Source organism: Topomyia yanbarensis, chromosome 3 (genome assembly GCF_030247195.1).
Source record: "Topomyia yanbarensis strain Yona2022 chromosome 3, ASM3024719v1, whole genome shotgun sequence".
Taxonomy (NCBI): Eukaryota; Metazoa; Arthropoda; class Insecta; order Diptera; family Culicidae; genus Topomyia; species Topomyia yanbarensis.
The window spans coordinates 428,451,301-428,475,878 of NC_080672.1; the positions used below are offsets into that span (position 1 = coordinate 428,451,301).

Consider the following 24,578-nt stretch of genomic DNA (forward strand, 5'->3'; position numbering starts at 1 on the left):
TTAGCAAAAATGTCTGTTGAAACCGTCTGCTACAAAAGCGTGAAAGTTATTGACATTTTCTATAGACAAACAAAATAATATGTTTTGACATCAGTACATATAATTAAAGTACATACCGTCAGCATAACTTTCCATTATTACACATTTGAAACCGACACTTTTATCAAAATCTAGCTACACTTGAATAATACTGATATTTCGGGCGCTCGATGAAAAATACGAGCAAAGCGCGATGGTTTAAACTGTTTGGATGTGTCAACACCTCAAATATGAAAATTTTGGAGCGTTTCACTTAAAATAGCATGCGGCAGCACCATCTGAAGGACAATATATGTACTAGACCCCAAAATACTACCATGCAATTTTCAACTTTTGGCCAGGTTTTTAGCCAAATCCGCCACTGTGCATCAGCCCTCCGCGTTGCCGTGTCATACTCATTCACGGCAGGCAGTAGCGCCATTCGGATTCTGATTACCATCTCTTTAATGCCCTTTGGGACATTGTTTCTCGTATCCACAAACTTGTGGAGCTCCTCCACCAAGTGCTTCGCTGGAACTACTTTTGGCTGTTGTGGTTGTTGCCGCTGCTGCCTCTCCTCCTCCTGCTCTTGCTGAATGAGTTCAGCTGCTGCTGATGGTGGTGACGTCACCAACCCACCTCTGGCGAACGGATTTGCTGTGTTTGCTACGTATATGTGAGTTCTTTTTTTTCTCCATTGGGTCCCAACTCTGGGCCGCTATCTCCATCATCTGTGTGTGTGTGTGCAGGTATGTGTATTTGCGTCTGTGCGTGTATGTGACCAAAAATCTCACTGACTTTTCTCATAGATGGCTAAATCGATTTTCACAAACTTCATCTCAAATGAAAGGTACAACGTTCCCATCGGCTGCTATTGAATTTCTAATCGATCCGATCTCCGGTTCCGGAACTACAGGGTGATGAGTACTATCACGCAGCAAATTCCGATTTTTTACGAATTCTGCGATTAACGTAGAAAAGTGAAAATTTTTCCAAAATGTAACCACAACTGCTTGGATTTGTAGTACTAGGTCACTAACAACCATACAAAGTCTCTTTGACCACCACCATCGGTTCCGGAAGCCCCGGCGGAAGTGTCCAAATTCAGAATAACAGTCACATCGATTTTCGGGATGGTTTGACCGACATATCCAAACTTAGTCTGAAATGAAAGGTGTTTTATCCCTGTAAGTTATTAGACTATTAAATTTCATCCCGATCCGATTTTCGGTTCCGGAGCTATGAATTGTGGGGTGCGGTCACAAAGCAAATTCCCATTCAAACCGATACTGCGCTGAATGCAAAAAAGGTAAAAATTTCGATAAAATGTCTATCAAACAACTTACATTTGTAGTTCTAAGTCACTAACGGCCAACCGAAGTTTCGTTGCCTATCTTCACAACCAACCACAACCACACAGGAACTGTCAAGTGCCCCGAAAAGTGGCCACCTATTAAAATTAACAAACTCACATCAGTTTATCAGGGATGGTTGGGCCCACAAACTTAGTTCCAAACGAAAGGTATATTATCCCCATAGACGTCTATAAAGTTTCGTACGAATCGCTTATATGGTTCCGGAAGTATAGAGTGTGCTATCCCTAATTAATTAACCAAGGTTTCTATTGGCTTGCGAAATAATGTGGGAGTAGTGATCTCTGAAAGACAATTTAGTATCCAGCAGTACGCCAAGATCCCTGACAACTGAAACTCTGTCAAGTGATTATCCAGAGATAGTGTAACTCAACGAAATTGGATTCTTTTTGCATGTGAAAGAAATCACTGAGCATTTGGATACACTAAAAGTCAACCGATTTCGAATACACTAATTACAGAACTCATCTAACTGCCGCTGTAGTTCAATGCAGTCTAATACAGACCGCACAATGAGAAACAATTTAAGATCATCGTCGTAGACAAGTTTGCGTACTGGTGGAAGGATATTACAAATGTCATTGAAGAACAAGAAGAACATTAACGGTCCGAGATTGCTACCTTGGGGTACACCCGATAGATTTATGAGGTTATGTGATTCACTATTTCCCAGTTTTATGTTTTGGCTTCCAGGAACAACACGTTGCTTACTAGAATTTCGAACAGCTTGGAACAGGCACAGAGGGAGGTTATACCTCGATAATTTACCACGTCCCATCGTGGCCGGAGGTCAGACAAAACCTATTTTTCAAATATTGTTATTTTTATTTTTCCTAGGTTTCTTGTGCATTTAGTGATATATTCTCCAAATTTTGTGACTACCGAATGAGAATTATATTTTTAATAGCAATTTAAACATCATTGTGTAGGACAATTCTAAAAAAAATCGAAATCACAGTATCTATCTTCCCTTCAAAAAAATGTTGTTCTTTCAATTTTAATCCGATTTGAGCGCAACTAGTTTCATTTTAACTATGTTTTATTAATAGAATTATATCTTAAGTAGCAAATTCTTTTTTCATAAATTTACCCTGTATAATCAGATGAAACAGTTCGGAATTGTCACTTATTATACATTCTATGGGAAATCATATCTACTTTTCGAATTTCAAGGTATCGTTTTGCCCCTTTTTGCCCGGAGGAGTTTAAAATCGACATTTTTAAATGTTTGCTGATATGGAGGAGCATGGTGATTAGTGCAAAATTATAAATGAATGAAACGTAAACAAACACTTTTTGTAGAGATTGAAAGTAGTTTCATCTAAATATTATGTTGTTATTGATAAAGCTAATCAGTAAAAAAAGATTTATCATAAAAATGGTATTATGCTAATGAGAAATGTTCGATAACACTATATGGGACTAATTTATCTCATTTTTAAAAACTTTTGATAATACAAGCTTTATTTGAAACGGCTAAATGCGTTAGCACAACTGAGCCGTGGATCTTTTAATTTTTTTTTCCAATAAGCCAAAATAAAACAAAAAAATTCTAAGAATGTCGGTCTGCCAGATCTTGTTGACGCAGTTTGCTGCTGCGTGTTGAGATCCTTTTTTTTGCGGTGAAGCCGCTTGGGGGTCTCCCGTTATCGTTCCCGCCCATGTCGTCATCGGTACTGCTTTCTTGCTGTTTACGATCAGAGGTTAGTATTTGTTTCTTGTTCTTACGGGTCGCTGTTGTATATCCGTGTTCATCGGTATTTGCTTCTTTATTGGCGATGCTAGTTGTTGGTTCGGGAGCGGCTGTCGTGGTCGTTGTACCTGCATTATTGGTTAATTGGATCGTTGTTTTCGGTTTATCTGAAGGTGTCGGTGGCTGCTTGTTAGGCTTGTTGGCTGTAGTAGATGAGTTTTGACTAGTTGCTTCGGCGCATGTTTTTCCGTAGTGGGCTGTATGGTTACAGAATTGGCATGTTGGGGTCTGCCCGGGATATGTGATTAGCGTTGTTTGCTTATAGGTCACGCCATCCTTCGGTGATTTGCATTCGATAGTCATGTAAGAGGGTATTGGTTTACTCACACGAAAGCCGTTGAAAAAATTTCTCCAGGTGTCATTCGTAATAGATTCTACTTCTCCATATTGCGACATGATTCGTTTGATGTAATCTTCCTTCCTGCGCGAGGCCAAATCATGGATACGCACGTCCACCATGTCGTTTTCCATATGCACGGGGATCTTGATTCTGGTGTTATTAAATTCGACCTCCCGTTGGATATGGTTCTTTGCAATGAAGTTTTCGGCCTGTGCTAAGCTTCTAAACGTGATCAAATACAGTTTTTTACGTGATGTAGCTGAATGTACGTAGCTTCAGCGAGATTAAGCTCCATTTTCACTTTAACTATTTGTTCCACTTCCTGAACTGTGGGTCTAACACGAGTTGTACTAAAGTTGATCGAAATCGTGTTATCCCGTAGCACGGGCACTTTTGTTTCATTTGGCAAACTCATTTCAATCCGCAGCCGGGGGCAACGACACAATTTGTATGTGCACTGATATAGAACAATAGCTTTTCACTGATGCCTATAGCTTGCTATAGCGTAGCGATTTTTTTTTTGCTTCTGCTTTGTGCGAGGTCAGAAGTTAGACTGATAGACCGTATATCTAGGTCCAAACAGCAGCAGTGAGTTGATTTCGTCGTCCAATCATGTTTCTGACAGGACAATGACATTGCGTTCTGCGTCAGACACAGCCACGAACAACTCATCGATCTTCGTGCGTAGTCCTCTTACGTTCTGATAGTATATTCTGAGCTGAAATCGAGCATTTCTTTGAGAAGGTGCAATATCAAAGGTAGCTTCTGGAGGACATATTCCCTGCTTGGCTTTACCGTCCAACGGTGAACTGAGCCCGAAAATTGCTTTGAGAGGGTGCAGTATCAAGTGTAGCTTCGAGAAGACATATACCTTATTTGGCATTACCTGGAATAACAGAAGAAGTTCCGTCACAACGTTTGATTAAGCCAGCAGGCTGTAATTGCTATTCATCACGGAGAATTTGTAGACTTTACTTTCGACAAGTTTCCTATAAACGGCGCATTGGAAACTTTAATCTCCATGGTTTGTGTTCAAATTTAAGTTCATTTTGAAAAAGTTACGTGAAGTATTTGTGTTCTATGAAGTGTATTACGATCATTTATATATTTATAAAACCTGAGCGCTGCTCATTTTGCGCCCCTGATACCAACGTAATAAAAGTGTTTCAGGAATGTTTGTTCAGAGCCAAAAGGTCTGGTTTGGGAAGAAATCGAAAGCCGGACGGGTGGCTAGCGGTTTCGAATGGAACGCTAATCACTCCCTCCGAGATGCTACGAACAGGTTGGCAATGTCGTGCAGTTCTGTATGAAACATCTGAGGTGACAGGCTGTGGCTTAAAATGCGGCATTTTCATTGAGGGCATTATTGTATGTCATTGACTCATAAGTCTCTAAATAAACATTACTTCAAAAGTGTATTAAAACAAATGTTTCAAAAAATGAAACTTATAAGAACATCTCATGTTTAAAAGAAGAAAAACTATTATTAAATTGTATTCATATAAAAATAATCAGTACCAACAGTGCAACAAAATACTTTAAAAAATGTCCGAATTTTTTAATAAGACTACCCTTTTGACATAAAGCCATTTGGCATAATGTTGTTTAACATAAGACATTATATGGTATAGTTGGTCATTTGACACAACGATCGTGTAATATAAGTAGGGGAGACCGGGGTTAGTTGGCAATGTATACAGTTTTCATTTTCTACCGCTTTTATTTAGATAGATCTTGCAAAATAGAACACGTTGCATGAAAAGGCAAACTATTGGCAACATTTCTGAATTTTGTTAAAATATTTGATGCATTGTCTCCCTTTTAGAGACAAAAATATGTCACGCGGAAAAACCACCCCAGCCCCGGACTAAGTTTGCGGTATACATGGGATAAGATGGCGGAATGCCATCAGGAAATAAGCAATCAAACGAAAATTCAATTATTTCAGGGGTCCTTATGAATTTAACAAAACTGTACATTATTCCTCCAATATATTTCAGTCCCAATACCCCGTTATTTTGACTTCGACGCGTACTCCATATCCAAAAGCAAATTTTCGAAATTCTTCGGTCGATTGGACCGAAGTAAATGTCCCCTGCATTGACGAGATTATTATTATTATTATTATTTATTATAATTCTACACGTGGATTGAAAATTACAGTTTCTCTAAACGGAAAACCAATGCACTTCAATGTATTTTTACTTGAATACTGCTGTACATGTCTGTACATGAATGACATGTAATATTACACGAATGAGAGTGTAAAATTGTATGCTGTTTGATGCTCCAATTGATTTTAAAGTAATTTTCAATCAAATTTTGGATTCAATCTTTGTATGTTTACATTCGTCTTGATTTACATGTCGTTTAAATTTCATTATTTTTTGGTGTGTACTCTTGTTTGTAAAACTTTTACAGTTTGTTCATAGCAAAACTTTTCTCTGATTCCGCGAGTACATGTTCATCGTACCTTCATTTATTGCACTGAAGGAACGCACACTATTGCTGTCTGTTTGACGTGTAGCCACTGCAAGCATTCGGCTTCTAGCCTGACCTTGCGCGAATCCCGCACATCACCACATGGTCAGAATCGACGTTCGTTTCTCAGAATGATATCGACAAAATATCGACCACCAAGCGAATCATAAGCGCTTTGGGAGCGCGTTTCCCGATTCGGGTAGTACCAGATGGTTCTACAAATAATCATGTTTACCTCTGGCTACGCCGAGTTTGACAAACCTTAGGCCGTTGTCGTTAGTGGATGAATGGAGGCTCTCCTTATCAATAACGGCACAAAAAAATCTTAGCTTGTGACCTGTTTGTTCGTCTCCCAGATTATTGGGATTTATGTCATATTTAATGCCCTTACCGATTATCTTAGTTAGAATCGGATAATGGATAAACGGGTTTGTCATTTATCGATACGCAGATGTTGATCAAGCTATAATTGAAGAACTTGCCCTTTATACTCAAAACCCAGCGTCTCATGTTAGTATGAATAATATCAAATGTCAAGTACAAGAATTCCTGAGTAGCTAAAAAATAGATATTTAAATTTACATTGATTTCTAACGGTTGTTGTGTGGTAAACGCAGCTCAGATGCAAAAAGTACAGGTTCGGACAGTTTATCCTCGGCTGCTTCCTTAGAAATCTATTTTTCCACTTGCATCTACACAGCGAAGAGTTTACTTTGGCTGATGATTGATCTATATTTTTATTAATCTTCCATGTCCAATAAGATTGTTTTGCATTTATTTTTCATCGGTCTCAGTCCACACTGGTTGCTTATTGCCGTGACAAACGAGGCGAGTCAGCTATCTGGACCCTCAGCCTATTTCCAAACCATTAAAGGCAACAGTCACGATACTCAGTGATCTTTTTTCCTAGCCAGCGTGAAACGAACGACAAAACAGTTACTTTTATCTTGTGTATAGTGTCTGAAGAACATAGGAAGCCGTGGCTTTTATTCTAGCCCTGGTGATCTATCCAGACAAATCAGTCTCAGCAGCAAAACGTTGTGATCCGGCCAAGTACGGTGTGTATTGACTTCTGATCTTTTCGCATTAGACTGGGCATTAGCTGAAGGAAAAAATGGAGCTTAGGCTTTTGAAAGTCACCTCCATCCAGTTCGACCATGTTATGCATCCAGTGATGATAACGTTCAACGCAGCCGTCAACATTTTTTGCATAACAACTTAAAAACAAGATCGTGTGTGAAAGCGCTAAAATCAAATTTCTTCTCGTCGGTATTTCAAATGATGTGTGATGAGATGAGGGTGACGAGACCATGTTTCAATTATCGTCCTATCCATTTGAAGCCGTTGGTTAGAGCAGCATCTGTCATCTTTGTTCATCGCATTGAGTCAAATGGTAACCCAACAATAGGGGCACTCGATTCAAGTTTTCATTGCGCTCAAACACGAAAATTTCGCTGTTTTCAGCGCATGTGTGTTATCATCTAGATTCACAACAACGAAGCAAAACTGTGGATGCCAATTTTTACGCATTCCTGTGATTGTAGGACGAGTAATTATTGTATTTGTGAGGTATCCTATGGTGAGAATATTTCCCCACCGGGTAAGAACGTCTTAACGGGCAAAGGTAAGTGACGCGTACTGAGACTGACGGATAACCATTACTACTCAGTCTGTATTCTCATCTTGCTCAGTTCAAAAGCCAAAACTCGCTTCGATTTGTCTATTTGCAAGAGCAAAATTTGATTCCTTCTACCTAGTATGTGATACGTGAACAAACAATGAGTGACAATGTAAAGCAAGTTTTTTTTCTGCGATGCGGTCATACTGTATTGCTGTTGACTTCCCGAAATGTCCACTAAGACCCTCGATTCGTGCAATTGAGCAATTCTCGAAGGTGAACATGAAGCTTAGCACAGCAGGTAATTTAACCATCTACGTCATAAGGTACAGATTATGTTTAACCCTTTCATGCCCAACTTTTTTTCTAGTGCATGTAGGGTTTCAAAACTGTTTTTCCTTGAAAACGGTGAGATCAAGGAACACGAAAAGTCTATTGTCAAAAATATAGGTGCTTCCATTGCAGTGCTACAAGCTGCTTAATTTTTACCATCCAATGCTCAATACAATTCTCCAAGAATATTTCTAAATTGATAAGTTTTATCAGTTTTCAATAATATTGCACCATAACGAAGATATATGAAAAAATCATTTTCCGTTGTCAACGTAAACTGTCCCTGGCAGCACTGCTCCATCGGAATCGAGCCAGACAAATTGCAATAACTTCGCTTCTAGAGCTGATCCTTGTAACTGTTATTACTCAAATGAAAGGCAATAGTCACATACATTAGTCTTACTTGTTTTTGTGAGCAAATCTCGCATCAATCAAAAGTTATAGCTATTTAAAAACGTTGTTGTCATGGGCATGAATGGGTTAAAAACATTAGTCAAACAGAATCATTTGCTTCGCAGAACTACTTGAAACACGTCGTCGAACGAAATGACATTTTATACAGCATCCTAGCATATATAGACAATGACACTATTGAGGTAAATCTTTATAACCTAGAACCGCTTACTAATACTAGCATTATCAAACAACACAAGTCAAAATACGAAGAAGTGGATACCATTAACGAAGGTACTTTACTTGGAGGAACTCTTTTCCAGGGCTTTGCAACTGCGTTCGTGTGGTGGGAATGCGTTCGGCAAAACCAATACTCTCCTACCTGCCCATCCCATGCAAATCACTTCAAGGTGTTACATATACTCAGCGAACAGTGGTCACACACTCAGGGCAGTTCCCTACGTGTCACCAGGGAAAACCGTGTGCAGAGGCTGCTAAGAAACTTCCATCTGTTACGACCAAGACCGGTACACAGTCGTCGTATGCTAAACCACAACCGGTTGTTAAACCAATGACTACAGACCGGGCAATAACAAACAGTAACTCAACAACGATTGGATCTAGTACCACTAAACCAGTGATTTTCAACCAGGGGTGAATTCACCCCTAGGGGTAAATTTAACTATTATAGGGGGTGAATTATGCAGGGTAAATTTCAACTTGCTATCCCAACACTCCCGTCGGATATTTGTCTTAATACATTTTTCAGTGTGTCAAGAATTGAGATGCTCACTGAGAGTGTTCAGGAACAGGTTTCTACTTGGAGAATCATTGGTTCTTATCGAATTGAAAATCATTTTTTGACAGAGTAATGAGGATAGGTAATTTTCAGAAAGGGATACATCATGGGGATGAATATTCGGAAAGGTGTACATGAAACGAATAAGGTTGAAAACCACTGGTATATATCATACAAGACCCACGGGTCAGTTATGCCAACGCATTGAACTCTGTCAAATAAACAAAAGGGAAGAAACATTAATATTCGTTTTATTTACATTTTACCATCAAGTAAATGTATAAAAGATCCGTGGCTCCGTTGAGCTAACGCATAGTGTTGTGTAAAGTGGACGTATTATACAATAAGCCACCTATAAAATTACAAACCAATATTAATTTGCAAGTGATATAACGAACTTTGATTTTATTCCAATGATTGGCTCTTCAACCAAAGTGTAGCTTAACCGTTGTGTGTCCGACGCGGTACCCGGGTACCTTTTTAAGTTTCAATTAATTAAATTCCTATGTTTTATCCATAGCTGGAAATTGAAATTTTGTGACATCTTAGAACTTCACTAAGTCAAGTTTTTGGGTTAATAATATTGTTGATATAGTAAGGGTGGGAGTGAGAAGGGGCTCCTGAATTTTTTTACTACGTAACAGGCCGACGTGGGTACCCGGGTACCCACAAAACTAAAACGCCCATAACTAAGGTAATATCCAACCGATTTCGATACTTTTGGCCGTTTTGGATTCAGGAACTCATCCACTTTTGGACTTGGTAAAAATGAATCGGGTTACTTCATTCGGTTCTCGGGAATCCGGGTTTCCGGAAGCAGGTTCCAGTGCTGAGGTACAATTTGCGAACTTCAATGGAATACTAGCAATATGGGTATCAAAATTCTTGGAATTGCATCAGTAGGCTGTATCTCGTGGTTTTGGAACCATTTGGTGATTTGACCCCGGAACGGACATTCCGGAGCAGGTTCCCGTGGGCCCGTGAGTGGCCATTCCATTCCAATTCCATTTTTCAAATTACCATAGGGTTCCGTATCAATAAAAAACAGACTTCCGAGACAATTTGAAGAGTTTTGATACTCATATTGCTAGGACATTATTAAAACTTACAAATCATATCCTAGTACTGGAACATTACTCCGGAAAATCCGGATTACCAAAAACCAGATTCATTATTCCGGTTCTATTGTACATTATCAAAAAGTAGACTAATTCCTGAATCCAAAACATCTAAAAGTGTCCAAATCGGTTAAAGGAAGCCATAGTTATGAGCATTTCAATTTGTAGGTACCCGGGTACCCTCGTTGGACTGTTAAAGGTGTTTTTTGTTGGACACATAACTGTTAAGTAAGGGCGTTTTATAAAGTAGATTTTGCCCTTCCGCCTTTAATTTTCGTTCGCTTATATGTATTTCTGCTTGACCTATGCAAGACTTATATATAATTTAGATGCTTATGCCAATAGAAAGTATACCCGTCGATTGTTGTTGGTGTAAGCACACTGTAGAGAAGTCCGTAAATTTCCGTACAAAATGTTGGATTTCCGTATATCTGTAGATCCGTAGATCTAAGGATATTTCCAATTTTACAATTTTGTCCAATTCCCTTTTTCCACAGTACGGTGCAGGCACCAATGGCTCCCGACATCCACTTCAGTTTCATGCAGTGCATCATCCAGCGTCACAGGGCCATCGTAGCCACAATGGCTACCATGCAGAGCACAATAATCTCCAGGCACAACACGCAGACCAACAACAGCACCATAGAACTATTAAGAACGGCACCGGCAACCAGTATATGATAGACTTGGAGTTCATGAAGCACCGGATGGAGAACCGAGTGGCACGTTTGAAAGAAAAGTGCAGTGACTATAGATTAAATGAACCGAGTAAGATTTTATAGTCTTTTGTCCGTTTTTTTCCATGGGATTATTCTTTCATCTTTTTCACAGAACAGAACTACAAACCCAAAGCATGGGAATATCTCATCAATCGCGAGTACCATCTGGTATGGTGCAACGTATTCAAGGCCGCCTCCACCTCTTGGATGTACAACTTCAACTTGTTGGCGGGCTATACGCCTCAGTTCCTTAGAAAGACCAAAGATGTTCCACTGCAGCTAGCACGTCAAAAGTATCCTAGGCCCTCGGTGGACACGGTAAGTGCGGATGATTTGAGTAATACTTCTCTGTGTCAATAAAAATCTGCATTTCAGCTCCGCGAGGCCATTAACGGCTCGATCTCATTCGTTATCGTGCGGCATCCGTTCGAAAGACTGGTTAGCGCTTACAAAGATAAGATCCAATACGCACTGCCGAACTCGCACCATCACAAGCTCGGCATACGAATTATTCAAAAATACAGGAAGGTCATTAAGGGTCAGGTATGCTATATTCTTTTCAACATAGATTATTCATTAATTAGACACATTTCTCCACAAGCAGCCCTGGAACACGCAAAAGTATCCCACATTCCCCGAGTTCGTCAATTACCTGCTGGACGAGGTTCGACACCCGCACGCCGAGATCGATATGCACTGGATCCCGGTGACGTACTTCTGTACACCCTGTTTCTTCCACTACGATGTGATAGCCAAGTTCGAGACGCTGGAGGAGGACCAATCCTACCTGATCTCGGTGGCCCAGTTAGGAAAGATTATCAAACCCCAGTGGAAAAATGCCGGCAAGGGAGCGCACACCAACGAAGTGGTGCTGAAACTTTTCTCCGAGCTGGACGAGGAACAGCTGCGGGGATTGTACGAATACTACAAGTACGACTTTGAGCTGTTCGGTTACAGCGTGGAGGAGTACTTTACCAGTAGAGTGGCACACTGAAAAAAAAACAATTTTACGATTCGTCAAATTATTACTGTTTATAGTGAGACCAATTAGAAGCGCGCAAAATAAGCAGCTGTTTTAAGCATACTTATCACTTTATAGGCATCGAATGCTAAAGTATAAAAGTTTGGTTTGAGTAAAAAAAAACAAGACGACAGACGGGATGAAAATCGTATTTTTATATTGCAAAAGACATACATTTTAGACGTCCAGTAGAGTGTAGGATTAGGCTATTGGCGAAAGTTTCTCTTTGATAGTATTAGACAATAGGCAATAAGGCATTGTCAAAGGACGAGAGCAGATTTTTGTTTGCTCTAGAACACAGAGAGTAATAGAAAAAATACGTTTAAAGACAAAATTATTAATTTGGAGAATTTTCTTGAGAAAGAGAATTGATGAAATACCTACAATCTCTTCCAATTTAGAAGTTCGAAAGGTGACACTCTTTTAAAGGAGGAATACTAAGATGGCTAACGGGGTAATATGAGCACTCGTCAAGTAAGCATCCAAAATGATACATTAAGGCGACAACCTCAAGCTTTAAATCGATTTCACCTAAGTTTCATGACGATGTGCACTCAGTGCACTGCGCGGCCTCAATATGATTAGGAGCAGCTCCTGATCATTTCATTTCAGATAAACTCTCACGTGGCACTATGAAACTGTTTTCTAAGAAAAACAAAAATTTAAGCTGTCTTCACATTAATATTCTGAACTAGGAGAGCTTTTACGGTATGACATTTGTTATATCTGGGGAAAAAATCAGATCTCACATCCACTCATCGAGTCAACGGAATCTGTAGAATATAATTGGCGAGTCGAACTCAAAAAAAAAAACGATATCTATCCCAACATAGATCTAAGAGCACCGAAGAACATTTCCGTTTTGATGAGTCCAATATTACGACCAGGTTGCCGTCGGACGTTATTTGGATTTTCTAAATCTACTATTTTTTTCAAAATGAGAAATAATTTTTGATAATCTTTTAACGTTGGAATGCTGCTAAAATATGACATTTTTGGAATCATGCTCGTATTTTCCCAAAAGGCTCGGAGGTCTACAAATTGACTAAAAACAATCTATTTGTGTTCGTTTATTTTCAACACAAATTATCAGTAGTCACCATAGGTGACAGAAAACAACCTAAAAAAGGAACTACACTCAGGTTTTTTTTTACGCGGGGGATACGAGCCGCGTAAATGAAAACCGCGTAAATGAAAACCGCGTAAATTTCAAAATCCGCGTAAATGAAAACCGCGTAAATTTCAAAATCCGCGTAAATGAAAACCGCGTAAATTTCAAAATCCGCGTAAATGAAAACCGCGTAAATTTCAAAATCCGCGTAAATGAAGACCACTTAAATTTAAGAATCCGCGATAAAGGGAACCTCATTGATGGATACCGCGTAAATTCCAAAATCCGCGTAAATTTCAAAAACCGCGTAAATGAAAACCGCGTAAATTTCAAAAACCGCGTAAATGAAAACCGCGTAAATTTCAAAATCCGCGTAAATGAAAACCGCGTAAATTTCAAAATCCGCGTAAAAAAAACCGCGTAAAAAAATACCGCGCAAAAAAAAACCGCGTAAAAAAAAACTTGAGTGTATTAGTATTTTGGTAGTTTTATTTATTCACAGATAAGCAGAAGACTGAGCTTAGACTGCTCATCTTTCCACGTTCTACTTTATTGCACCTCGGAATATAATAATGCTACGTAGCTACCCAAATTCAAATCCTAGCCGTCTCAAGCTACAACGCTTCGACAATGAGTTGAAGTACATTAAATATTGGAAGCAAAGCTCATATGGCAGAAATAAAATGAAGTATGCATTTCTTCCTCTATGAACCCAACTACCTACTGCACTACGCTGAAGTCTTTTTTACGCTGAGCATACGTATACCATAAAACCGCATTAACTTACAAAATCCGCAAAGAACGCATAACTAGGAATATCCGCATAAAAACCAAATAAAACTGCCTAAAAATCTTCAATACATAAAAGATGGCCAACCAGTTATTTGAATGGCAACAGGATAGAGTCTCTGTTACCAGCAGATTCTCGGCGTAAAGCAACTGTTTGATTGTTTGGTTGGTAGCTTCTTTTTTGTATTTCATTTATTTACCCGGCTCAATGCGATAGCCTTTTCCTTGGTGGAGGTTCATTAGCTGCGTCGTCTACTACTGAGTGAGGGTTAATAACTCCACTTCTTCTTGCGTTATTGTTTTCGTCCACCCTGTCATCTCTGCTGATTTTGTAAATGATTTCAGCTGGTTTGGAATGTTTGTTGGATTTACGGATCACGATCGTGTATTCTTATTTTTCTGTCATTTGCTTAATTGTTGGCAGTGCTGAATGGTGATGTGGAAGTACTAGGTGCAACACGGTGGTTAGTAACATTGTGTATAGCTTTTGTAGTTACGGTAGTCGTTAGAGTTTGAGCAGGAGCACGGTTGTTTACGATTGATTTGATTCTAATTAAAGCTGCGTGTTTTTGGTACAGATCTGATGCGTAGAGGGTGTGTCCTTCATATGAACTCAGCGTGACGCATCATATTTCGTATACCTGTAAGAATAAATATGCTTCGCCATCCACATTCTCACACGCAACACGAGCCAAGTTGAAAATAAGTTTTTGTTTCGAGAGTTGTCCTACTGGAGCTGTAGAGCTAGGTTCTCGCAAGGGCTTCCCGTCAGAATCACATACTACAATTTGCAGACGAGACAGGTAATGGCACCCAATAAAACACTGCTTTAGGAAAATTGTAGCGGGTCGAGATTCTGAATGTGATATTCATTGTACAGTTCATGTATGTGCGGGCGTAGGGACTCGCGATCGCGTGTATCAGCGCGAAGGGCTCAAGCATTTGTACGTTAACGTGTTCGATCGCGTGTGCGTTTGTATGTCGCGTGTGCTAACGTGTATGTAACTCCGCGTGTATAAATTATATTTTATAACCGTTTGCCTTTTGCATATTTGCGTATGTTCTAGAATTATCGCGCGCGGACCGTGAATCTGATACTTAATTTTTCGTGCATGGTTCAGTTTCTAGAAGAAAGTGGGTTCTTCCATATCACTAGGTCTAGTGGATATGAGCTTTATGTTTTGATTGGTCCAACTGAATGTATGTACCTGTGTTGCTAGAATGAAGGGTAAGGATTTTCGGACGTGACCGATTCATGATCGCGCGCGTTTGCGGGTTCGCGTTTGTAACTTCGTAAGTACTAAAACGTTCACATAATTACCGGAGTGTTATCAAGTTTGCGCGATCGCGGGCATAGGTGTGCGGAGATGATCGCGAAGGGCTTAAGCGTTCGTATGTTGACGTGTTGTTCGCGTGTGCTCGCGTGTATGTGATTTCGCGTGTATAAATTGGATTTTGAAACCCTGTGGCCATTCACATATTTTGATATTTAGTTTTCGGTGTAGAGATCACATACTGACAGGGAGTGAGTTACCCCATATGGGAGTATGGGTATGGGATATGGGAGTTATTTTTCGCTTAATTTTTCAATTTTATTTTTTTATTAATTAACATGGACCTAGACTGTTGGTGCCGAGGATAGAGACTTCCGGACGATCCCGATTCATGATGGCACGGGAGTTTGTAGGTTGACGCTTGAGATCGCGTTGGTAAGTTTGAGTGCTGAAACGTTCACCTTATCACCAGGGTGTAATCATGTTTGCGAGTTCGTGGGTGTAGGTTGCTTGGAAAATCGCGAGGGGCTCTAACGTTTGTACGCCGACGTGATTTTGTAACATATTTGCGTGTGTTCCTGAATGGTCGCGCGAACCGTGAGTCTGATATCAAATTTTCGGTGTGCAGTTTAAACTCTGACAGAGATTGGGATCCCTTATATCGATAGGATTCCCGGTCATGTCGCCATGAGACGTGTTGTCTAATAGGTATGAGCGTGTTTTCTTATTTGGGCCAGCTGAAGGCATGGACCCAGGCTTCTAGGATCAAGGACAGACTTCCGGACATGACCAATTCGTAATCGCGTGCGCGAGGGCATTTTTGTAGGTTCTCGCTTGAGATAGCGTTTGAGAATGTGTGAGTGTTAAGACGATCACTATCACCATCTTTGCTGACCCAGCTGAAGGCGGGTGTAGAATGACTGTATAGGACTCGAAAAGAAGAAATAAAAGACAATATATGAGAGACGTAATAGATTAGACAGATGCAAGATACAGCTAAAGTTATGATCATCATATGAAAGACATACATTAGTACTTCAAACACTACTAATACTTGAATAGCCAACCACCACACATAGCACATTCTTTCTCAATTATCCATTCGTTACTGGTTGTTTGTAGGTTATGAGCGGGTAAATAGAGGAAAGGTATAGAACAGAAAAAAGGCTCATATCAGCTATCCACTATCGAGGCGTATTGTAATCAACATCTTGAAGCGGGCTTCTTATATAAATCAAATTCTGAGTAGTCATAATGATTGGTGGATTATTAACATGAGAACTAATTAACCACTAGTAGTAGAACTTGGTGCAAATAGAAACTAAAAAGAGCGAAGGTCCTTATATTTAGATAACTCTATTGAATCTATTGCGGATTGATGATGTTTACAATAACGTCAATCCCATCAACCTGCGAGAGCGACGAAGGAAGTCGTCAAATAGTTTCTGGCTACGAATCTATGTTACTCCGACAGTAGATTCTCCAGAAACCAATATCTCGTTTTAATATTGAAAATATCTTACTGCGCTATCTAGGGCTGGGTGTCATCCTAAAATCTAAAATTAAACGCTGTCGCGTTTTTGCGTCACTCTTTTGAACGCTAACATGTTAAGGATGGATTTCCGTCTTTTTACTACGAAAAAAGTCGGGAATTACTAAAGTTATGTACTATTGCTACATAGTTTATGTGTTTCAATAGTTCACTATTGAAAAACCCGTTAAAATCAATAGATAACGGAAAAAGTGAAAACTCCTATATACGAGTTAGTCGATTTTGGGCAGAGCCGTCAATAGGGAGATTGTAAATAAAGGTGCCGAGCGTCTGTTTGTGTCAGTCGATGCTTGCATTCCAAACGAGCAACGTCATGACTACATCGTCCGGACAGTACAATAAGCGGTAGATGCTATGGCATTTTTGCATCCCGCACACAGTTAAACCGTACACAACTTGCACCCGTTTCCTTGCTGTGTGCAATGTTTATCGTGCGCTGCGCGAGTTGAAACTTTGCATACGCGAAATTAGAAATGCGATAGGTTCGAGTCGTGTACAATGTCGATTTAGTTCACTGCAGGTTGGTACGTGTGTGCTGATTGCTACTTGTGAGTTTGCGAATGGAGATAAATTAATTAATTTTCATGCTTGTATGTGCTTTGGGTTGACGGTGTGTTTTCGGTAATTTGTATGTACATATGGTAACGAGCCTATTGACACACACGTTTAATATTTCAAAGATACGTGATACTGACTCTACTTGACTTTCGCGTATTGAGAGGCTTGGGTTTGTTAGAGATTCATTCAAATTCATTCGCGAATTATATTGCACGCTCTTGAAAAATGCTACATATTCAATGTCACCGTGGTCGTGTCCTGTACACAGCCCTTTAATTTTGTCATGAGCTATTTAGATCCCTACACTATAGTGTCCACTGTCCGTTTCAGAATTTCGCCAGATTTATTTCATTAAACTTTTTCGAAATGGGAGCCTTTTGACTTAATTATTTGCGATAGTCTGCTAGAACACTGGAACAGCTGACTCGCTCAGTTTCTTCTGGAATATTGCTCCATGCTTTTTCAATTACAGGCAAGTGCCCTACTCTTACATTACAACTTGTTCAATCTTTTCCCATTGAACATAGTTTGCTAAACACTGTATGAAGGGTCGAAAAGGAAAAAAAGTGTCCGCTGGGTAATTCACTTACTCGAGAGTAATCACTTCACTCATAGGGTCCACGGGTGTGTTTTAGGATCGCCTTCCATTGTTTAGATCTCAAGAGTCAACCACAAAGAAAGCCGTTAGCAACAGTAAGTTGGCATTTGTACTCCCCTTGTGCAAATCGTTTTAATCGGGTGCCCTGGGGGTCCCTCCCAGACCCAATATATTATGTTGGTAGTGGTACACGTAGGTAATAGGATATGGTTCGAAAATTATCAAAATTATAATACATACTCGTGTGGTTCTCACTGACAGCAATACCTAGTATGAATCCTCAGCAATGCCCTGTAGGCTATATTTCCTTGGTCCAAAAATGCTTGAAATTATGGTGGCACCATGTTTGCATGCTTTTTGCCCCGTGTGCTGGTGCTGCATCTTAGGTAAAGGAAATTCCAACGTCTGAAAACTCATTTGCGATCAATGGCAAAACTTTTTGCTGTCAAAACTCCAGCTAAACGTACTGGTTGATTTTCACGTCACCCGGAATCCGAAAAAACTCGAGATTTTTTACCGTTTGAAGCTACTGCAGCCCAAATTATAACCGAATCTGGCCGTCGAAGCTCTGAACAGAAAAAGTATAAAAAATACCCAGTATACAGAATCCTGTGGATCACATCAGAATTCAGAGACTCGTGTCATCTGAATCTTAAGAAATATCTGTTCGTTATTTCTATTTCTGCAAAAGAAAAAATAAAATGCCATATTTTTTGACCCGGATCAGAGAAAGTTTGCTCGAAATTGCCAGTTTTCTAGGGATTTTATACATTAGGTCAAACCTACTGTGATTCGGATCCAAAAAAATAATCAGCTTAAGACGGTACCATCATCGAAGATTGTACACAGCCTACTCGGACAATAGTCAACTGAAACTTGGCTCAGCTCTAGTTGAACTTTACTTACCGAAACAATTCAAAGTGCCCTGGTACGGGATACGCGGAAACGAAAACGTTCAAAGCAGTCAGTCTATTTAAAATTTGTGAGGCATAATAAGAGGCTATGCGGGACGTAACATACAATGAACAGAAAAAATAAACCATATATCTGCGAGTCCCATTCCAGGATGAACCCATTTAATAAAACTAAAACTCGAAATCTTCAAATCACCCCTTGTTAGTCATCTTGTTATTCACATTTTAAGTTATTTAGTGGTCATATCTCTTCGAGTAGCGTAAAATCAATCAATCCATTGCAAATCAGCCAAAACGGAACGTAGCCCTGCGATACACGTTTAAAATAGTGTCACTAGAACTTGTTTCATTTGGCAAAGAAACGTGTTATTCAAACACAGCAAAAATGTTTTCGACTTCTCGTTCAGGACACTTATCAGACAGAGTATTCTGTTGAAGAATGCCTCCCACGATTCTGATGATTCCATCGTAATATTTGAACTAAGGTGAACTCATTAAAAATATCAACTGCAACGCGAGTAGACTTAATCTAGCAAAACCAATTCGAATTTCAAATCAAAGCATGGCAATAATAAATTAAATTTCAAACTATTACAACCCTGAGCACTATTCCTAATTGTATGATGACCTACCGTTTGTACGTGCAGTTGAAAACCGGAAAGCCAATCACCAGCTGTTCGTTGTGTACTTTTGTCCAGATGTCACCGTATTTTACGAGCGGACGTTTTTCGTCCGGATTCTCGGTTCGCAGTAGACCCGGAACCTGCTTCAGCCGATCGTTCAATTGATCGAACAATTCACCCGTCATCGATCGAATCGTGGCCAGTTCCGCTTGCTTCTCGTTAGTTTGTTCCTTCAACGTTCGCTGAATTTCGTGGAAGCATGTGAAATTGTTTACACTGGCATCGTTGGGTTCGACGCGATAGGCCTGGAAGTTAGTCACAATTGGAGCTGTCTGATGTTCAAGATATATTTTCACAGCAGGAAAACCCGGACGATCTTCCATTTCCGTAATCTCATGCCGGATGTAGCTTTCGTAGGTTTGAAAATGCACAAATTTTACCAACGGTTGATCTTCTCTCTCAATTACCACCAGTTTACGATCAATGCTGATCAGATAGAACAGCTTTCTCTCAATTCTGTCATTCGACCGGAAAACAGAAAATGAAATTTCTTTACTATCATTGAGCTCTGGTTCCGGAATCGGCGAGAGTGTCCCAAAAATACTTGGTACTGGAAGAGATGCTCCTGTTGCGGTTAAAAATTGTGCAAGCTGAATCGAGGCAATAATAGCACGTTCCTTCACTTCTAATAGTTGAAATCCATCGTTGATAATCACAACTAGCACTACACATTTTCGACTGATAACAATCCTTTTAACAAATGCTAGCTGGTTGTGCAGGCGCCTGGGAATTTCGTCACGATATTCACTGTACTCATCGGCGAATTCCATCGAAACAATTTGCAATACTTTTGGGTTACGCGGTGAACGAACCGGGCACTAAACAAGAATGTAAACATAAATCATAGCAGCTGCGAGAAAGATAAACAAAAAACATATATGTTGAGCAGAGTTGCCAATTTACTTGATAATCTTAATAATGTTTCGATTTTACCGTTCTGATCGTTTTTAATTAAAACAAAATTAAACATCATTGCGCATAAAAAAATAGAAGTTGTATTGTTGTAGGAAGTATAGTAAACATAAAGATTGTTCGAGTATCCGATTCTTGCACTAGAACTAACCTATAGATTAATGACCGAGACAGGAATCTGTTGACAGATCGTGCAGGAGCAGGCACCTGGAGGAAGGCACACATTTAACATATTAAGGTTGCACGGAGAATGCACAAAATTCGCAAACGAAAAAAGCAGTTTTTTCCACACCGTATGTCAGATCTTCATAAAAATCAATCAGCGTGTGTAGAATGTTGTTACAGTACTGCTGATTGATTTTTATGAAGATCTGACATAGGGTGTGGAAAAACTGCTTTTTTCGTTTGCGAATTTTGCGCATTCTCTGTGCAACCTTAATGGCGATTTCCCTTGAACCTGAAACTGAGTCAGGTTCTAACCCCAACCGCTGTCAGTTCATACATTGTGACAGCAGTTGGGGTTAGGAACTGACTCAGTTTCGCCTCAAACAAAAACCACATAAGTACGATTCACACCGAGATGCATTATAGTATAGGTGTTCACATTCGTTATGTTTGAGTGTGTTGATTTGTTGCTAGTGAAATTAATCATGGCGGCCCAGGACCGCGAAGCACATAATCAACAAACCGACCAATCGAAACGAAGCTTGTAAGCACGTGGTAAAAATAAGTATGGCGCCCGGGATCGCAAAAGAGCAAATGTTTACATCACTAACCAATCAGAATAAAGTATGGAACCACGTGCTTCTGTTTTCTTCTTCATTTCTTCTTGTTTGTCCGAAAAAAATGACAGCTGATGCACACATAGAAAAAAATGTGTACAGCTGTATACACCTCGGATTCACACGATACATCAGGCTTCCGTCACCGGTACGGAACGTCAAGATTAATAAGACATGCAGTTAAATCCAATGGAATGTTAAATGGAAGCGTTCACACACAACATCAACGGCGCGGAACGGTTTGAGATACGGCACGTGTGCACAAGAGAAAAGTAATAAACTCTCGACAAACATATGATTACGGTGTAAAAGTCTACTGTCAAAATTCACTTTGAGCGGAACTTCTGGACAAACCGTTACTCGCCAATCACAGATGTTGGTAGTAAACATAGGAGAAAAGTTTTCTCTCTTTTTAACTGTTGTGAACTGATGTCGGCCTATAACGGTTTGTCCGGAATTTCATTTGAGACAGTTGGCTTTTACGCCGTAATCATATGTTTGTGGAGAACATATCCTGACGGAACGGTGACGTTCCGTTAACGTTGACGGAAGCTGATATATCGTCTAAATCAACCTTTAAAGCGAGTACCCAGTAAGTCCACCCGGAAAATTAGCCGAAATTGAGGCTGGAGTCCTCAATATCATTTGGTAGGATATTATCAACTTACCGTATGTTAGCTGCCGAAGCCTAACTCAAGGGTTTGATTAGAAGATCCGATTGCATCTACTCCATTGAACAGTACCGAATGGATACGATACCACCTACTGACTGCCAAATCCTTAACGAAACAGTACTTGGTGTCGATATATTTCGACTTCTGAGAGATCCTGTTCACCGTCATAAGTGCAATGCAGCTCTGGTTGTCTTTACTGAACACAATGGGTAACGTAATATGCTCACCCAAGTCGTCTACCAATCGTCGCAGCCGCTGCAGCTCTTGTAAGCACTCCGCTAGTCCGACCTATTCAGCTTTAGTACTTCAGATTTCTGCTTCCCAACCAACAAGTTTATCGCTAAGCTCTTTACTAACCCGAGTACTAATCCAGTCTGCGTCCCCGAAGCATTCTGGTTCGGTTCGTTTCAATTCGCTGTTGTTTTTTAATGACTGACCGATGTCGAGACCGCAGATATCGACAGTAATGTACAATAAAGCTCCGACAGCTATGCGACTGTGCGCGTTTCACATTCCTCATTGTTTTGATGGATGAAGACGCTCATCATGGGGACAAGAGACACTTTGCAGTTGTGCATGGTGAACCAATTTCTGGATCCAAACGAACCGGCTTGATTCGTGTCGATCGTGGATTCTAACGAAAAACACTGAGTCATCTAGCTCCGAAATCTGGAAGCTCATGCTTAAATTCCTACTCGGTTCAGCATACGATAACAATATCCTCGACGTAGATCATTATGTTCGTATACACCGTCCACAATCCGAGAATAAAAACATGGATCGGCCGCTCATAGATGACATCCCATGCTCTTCATTCCCGCGTCAATTCGCAGGTTCCATACTCGCCCAGCCTGCTTCATCCCCTATGGACTCCGCATGGAGCACACAGTATCTCGATGATCCTTTCGAGTATCCCGGAAGCTGTAGCATAAAAATCTCCTACAGCAAGCCTGACGAGCAATCGCTGTGATGTGCTGATGAATTGTGATTTGCTTCACCACCGGAGTAAAAACCTGATCGTAATCAGTTCCGTTTCATTGAGTAAATCCCTGACCGACCAATGTGGACTTGTATCACACAACCTGTCCGGACTCAACTTTCTTACGTACTTGCCACCAACATTGTCGGGGTACCATTGTAAGTGTCCACGTTCTGCCTTCACGGAGGGATGTGATCTCTTCATCCATTGCCGCTTTCCATTCCTCACTATCCGGGCTCGTAATTGCTTCACCGTACGGACCAATCACGTCACTGTTCAGCGCATGTGGAACGCCGAAGATCGATCTCTGTAACCACCACACACTATTGCAAACCGAAATCGTCTTCGTTGTGGGACACGAATGATTCAATTTCTCAAGTACTTCTCCACTTCGACGAGCTCCAAGAACCATAAGTCTCGATTGATGACTATTCGAACAGAAGACGTATTCAGCAAACGATAGGATGAGCTGTACGACGCGTATCCGAGGAAGATCAGTTTGGTTGCCTTTTCAAAAACTTTATTTTCTGTGGGCCGAGATAAAGGTCGTCCGATAGAATGCAAACCTACCTAGTAACCCCAGAAACTTCATGCTCCGGTGAAAGGAGATCCAGCCGTAACAGAAACAAACAATTGCACAAACAAATCTCACAGCCCAATCAACAAAGAACACCAAAGTCCACAGTCGACGATCCTCCGGCGGCTATCGGTTGAGGCGACCTGGCCCTCTCCCGGGTAAGTCGCAACACACCTTTTCCAAGCAACGAAGAACAGCCGTACGTTTCTGAACTGTTTTCAGACAGCTCAGCACATCAATTAGCCGCCCCCGGGTAATCAACAAAAGGAAAGCAACGTCCACTTACGAGCACCCGTTCAAATCAACCAACTAATAATAGGTATTACACCGAAATCTCAGCACACCGGACACCAAGCCCCATCGCCGGATGCTCTTGGTATCCAATTGGGTTCCACAACTGGCAACCGACCAAAGCAACAGGTAACCCTTTACTACACCCACTGCGGTTATTGGAAGGGCAGTCCGCTAGTCCACTCAAGCACCACCACCAAGAGAAGTGCGCCTCCATGAGCCCAGCAGCATAAGATCCATTAGCAGACCGACCGAGGACTCAGCCTCAAACAAAATATCCGAAATCGCTAGCCCATCAGTCCCATCGCTGGATGATCTTGGTATCCAATGAGGTTCCACATCTGGCAATCGACCGAAGTAACAGCTAGCCTTACCCCGCGATGTCATTGTCATACCCACTGCGGCTACTGGAAGGGCAGTCCGCTAACCCACTCGATCACCACCCCCAACCGAGGAACGCTCCTCGTGAGCTCTGTGGCACCAGACCTGATCGAAGGCCGACCGAGAACTTAGCCTCCAACACATTATCCGAAATCGCCAGACGTTTACCCAACAAACAACGAAAGCTGAACAAGTCTTTAACCAGCGAAAATAGGCTGAACAAGATCTGTTTAAGCCATTATCTAGCCAAATTGTTTGTTGGGTAGTCAGGAAGAAAGCCTTCCCTCCTGCATTGGCCCTGTCTGGGGTAGTATCGACCATAGTCGACAAACTTCCAGTGCAGGGGTTCCGGCCACGGGTAGGTTGCCTCCCATAATTACAACCTAGACCAGATTATCGCCCCTGCAGCATATCCGGACAGCCCATCGAATACAACAATTCTCCCTACGCTGTCCTGTTCGCCAACCCCGTAGGAGGAATGAAGTCTCATCTCAGTACCGTTATTATCGGCGAGTCGAAACCTCACGGTAACCCTCC

The 24,578-nt window shown here is 40.8% G+C and overlaps 2 protein-coding genes across 2 annotated transcripts in view; one reads left to right on the forward strand and one right to left on the reverse strand.

Annotated features, from left to right (window-relative positions):
- Nucleotides 1–12,782, forward strand: part of LOC131693195 (carbohydrate sulfotransferase 11) — a 77,635-nt gene extending 64,853 nt beyond the window's left edge. Inside the window, exons 3-6 of the mRNA XM_058980827.1 lie at nt 10,724–10,994; nt 11,058–11,263; nt 11,321–11,488; nt 11,550–12,782. Of these exons, the coding sequence (XP_058836810.1) occupies nt 10,724–10,994; nt 11,058–11,263; nt 11,321–11,488; nt 11,550–11,939 (1,035 nt within the window). The 3' untranslated portion in view covers nt 11,940–12,782. The remainder of the gene's footprint in view (nt 1–10,723; nt 10,995–11,057; nt 11,264–11,320; nt 11,489–11,549) is intronic.
- The window catches only part of LOC131693194 (uncharacterized), an 86,646-nt gene extending 66,407 nt beyond the window's left edge, over nt 1–20,239 (reverse strand). Inside the window, exon 1 of the mRNA XM_058980826.1 lies at nt 19,395–20,239. Within this exon, the coding sequence (XP_058836809.1) occupies nt 19,395–20,215 (821 nt within the window). The 5' untranslated portion in view covers nt 20,216–20,239. The remainder of the gene's footprint in view (nt 1–19,394) is intronic.
- Nucleotides 20,240–24,578: the final 4,339 nt, after the last annotated feature.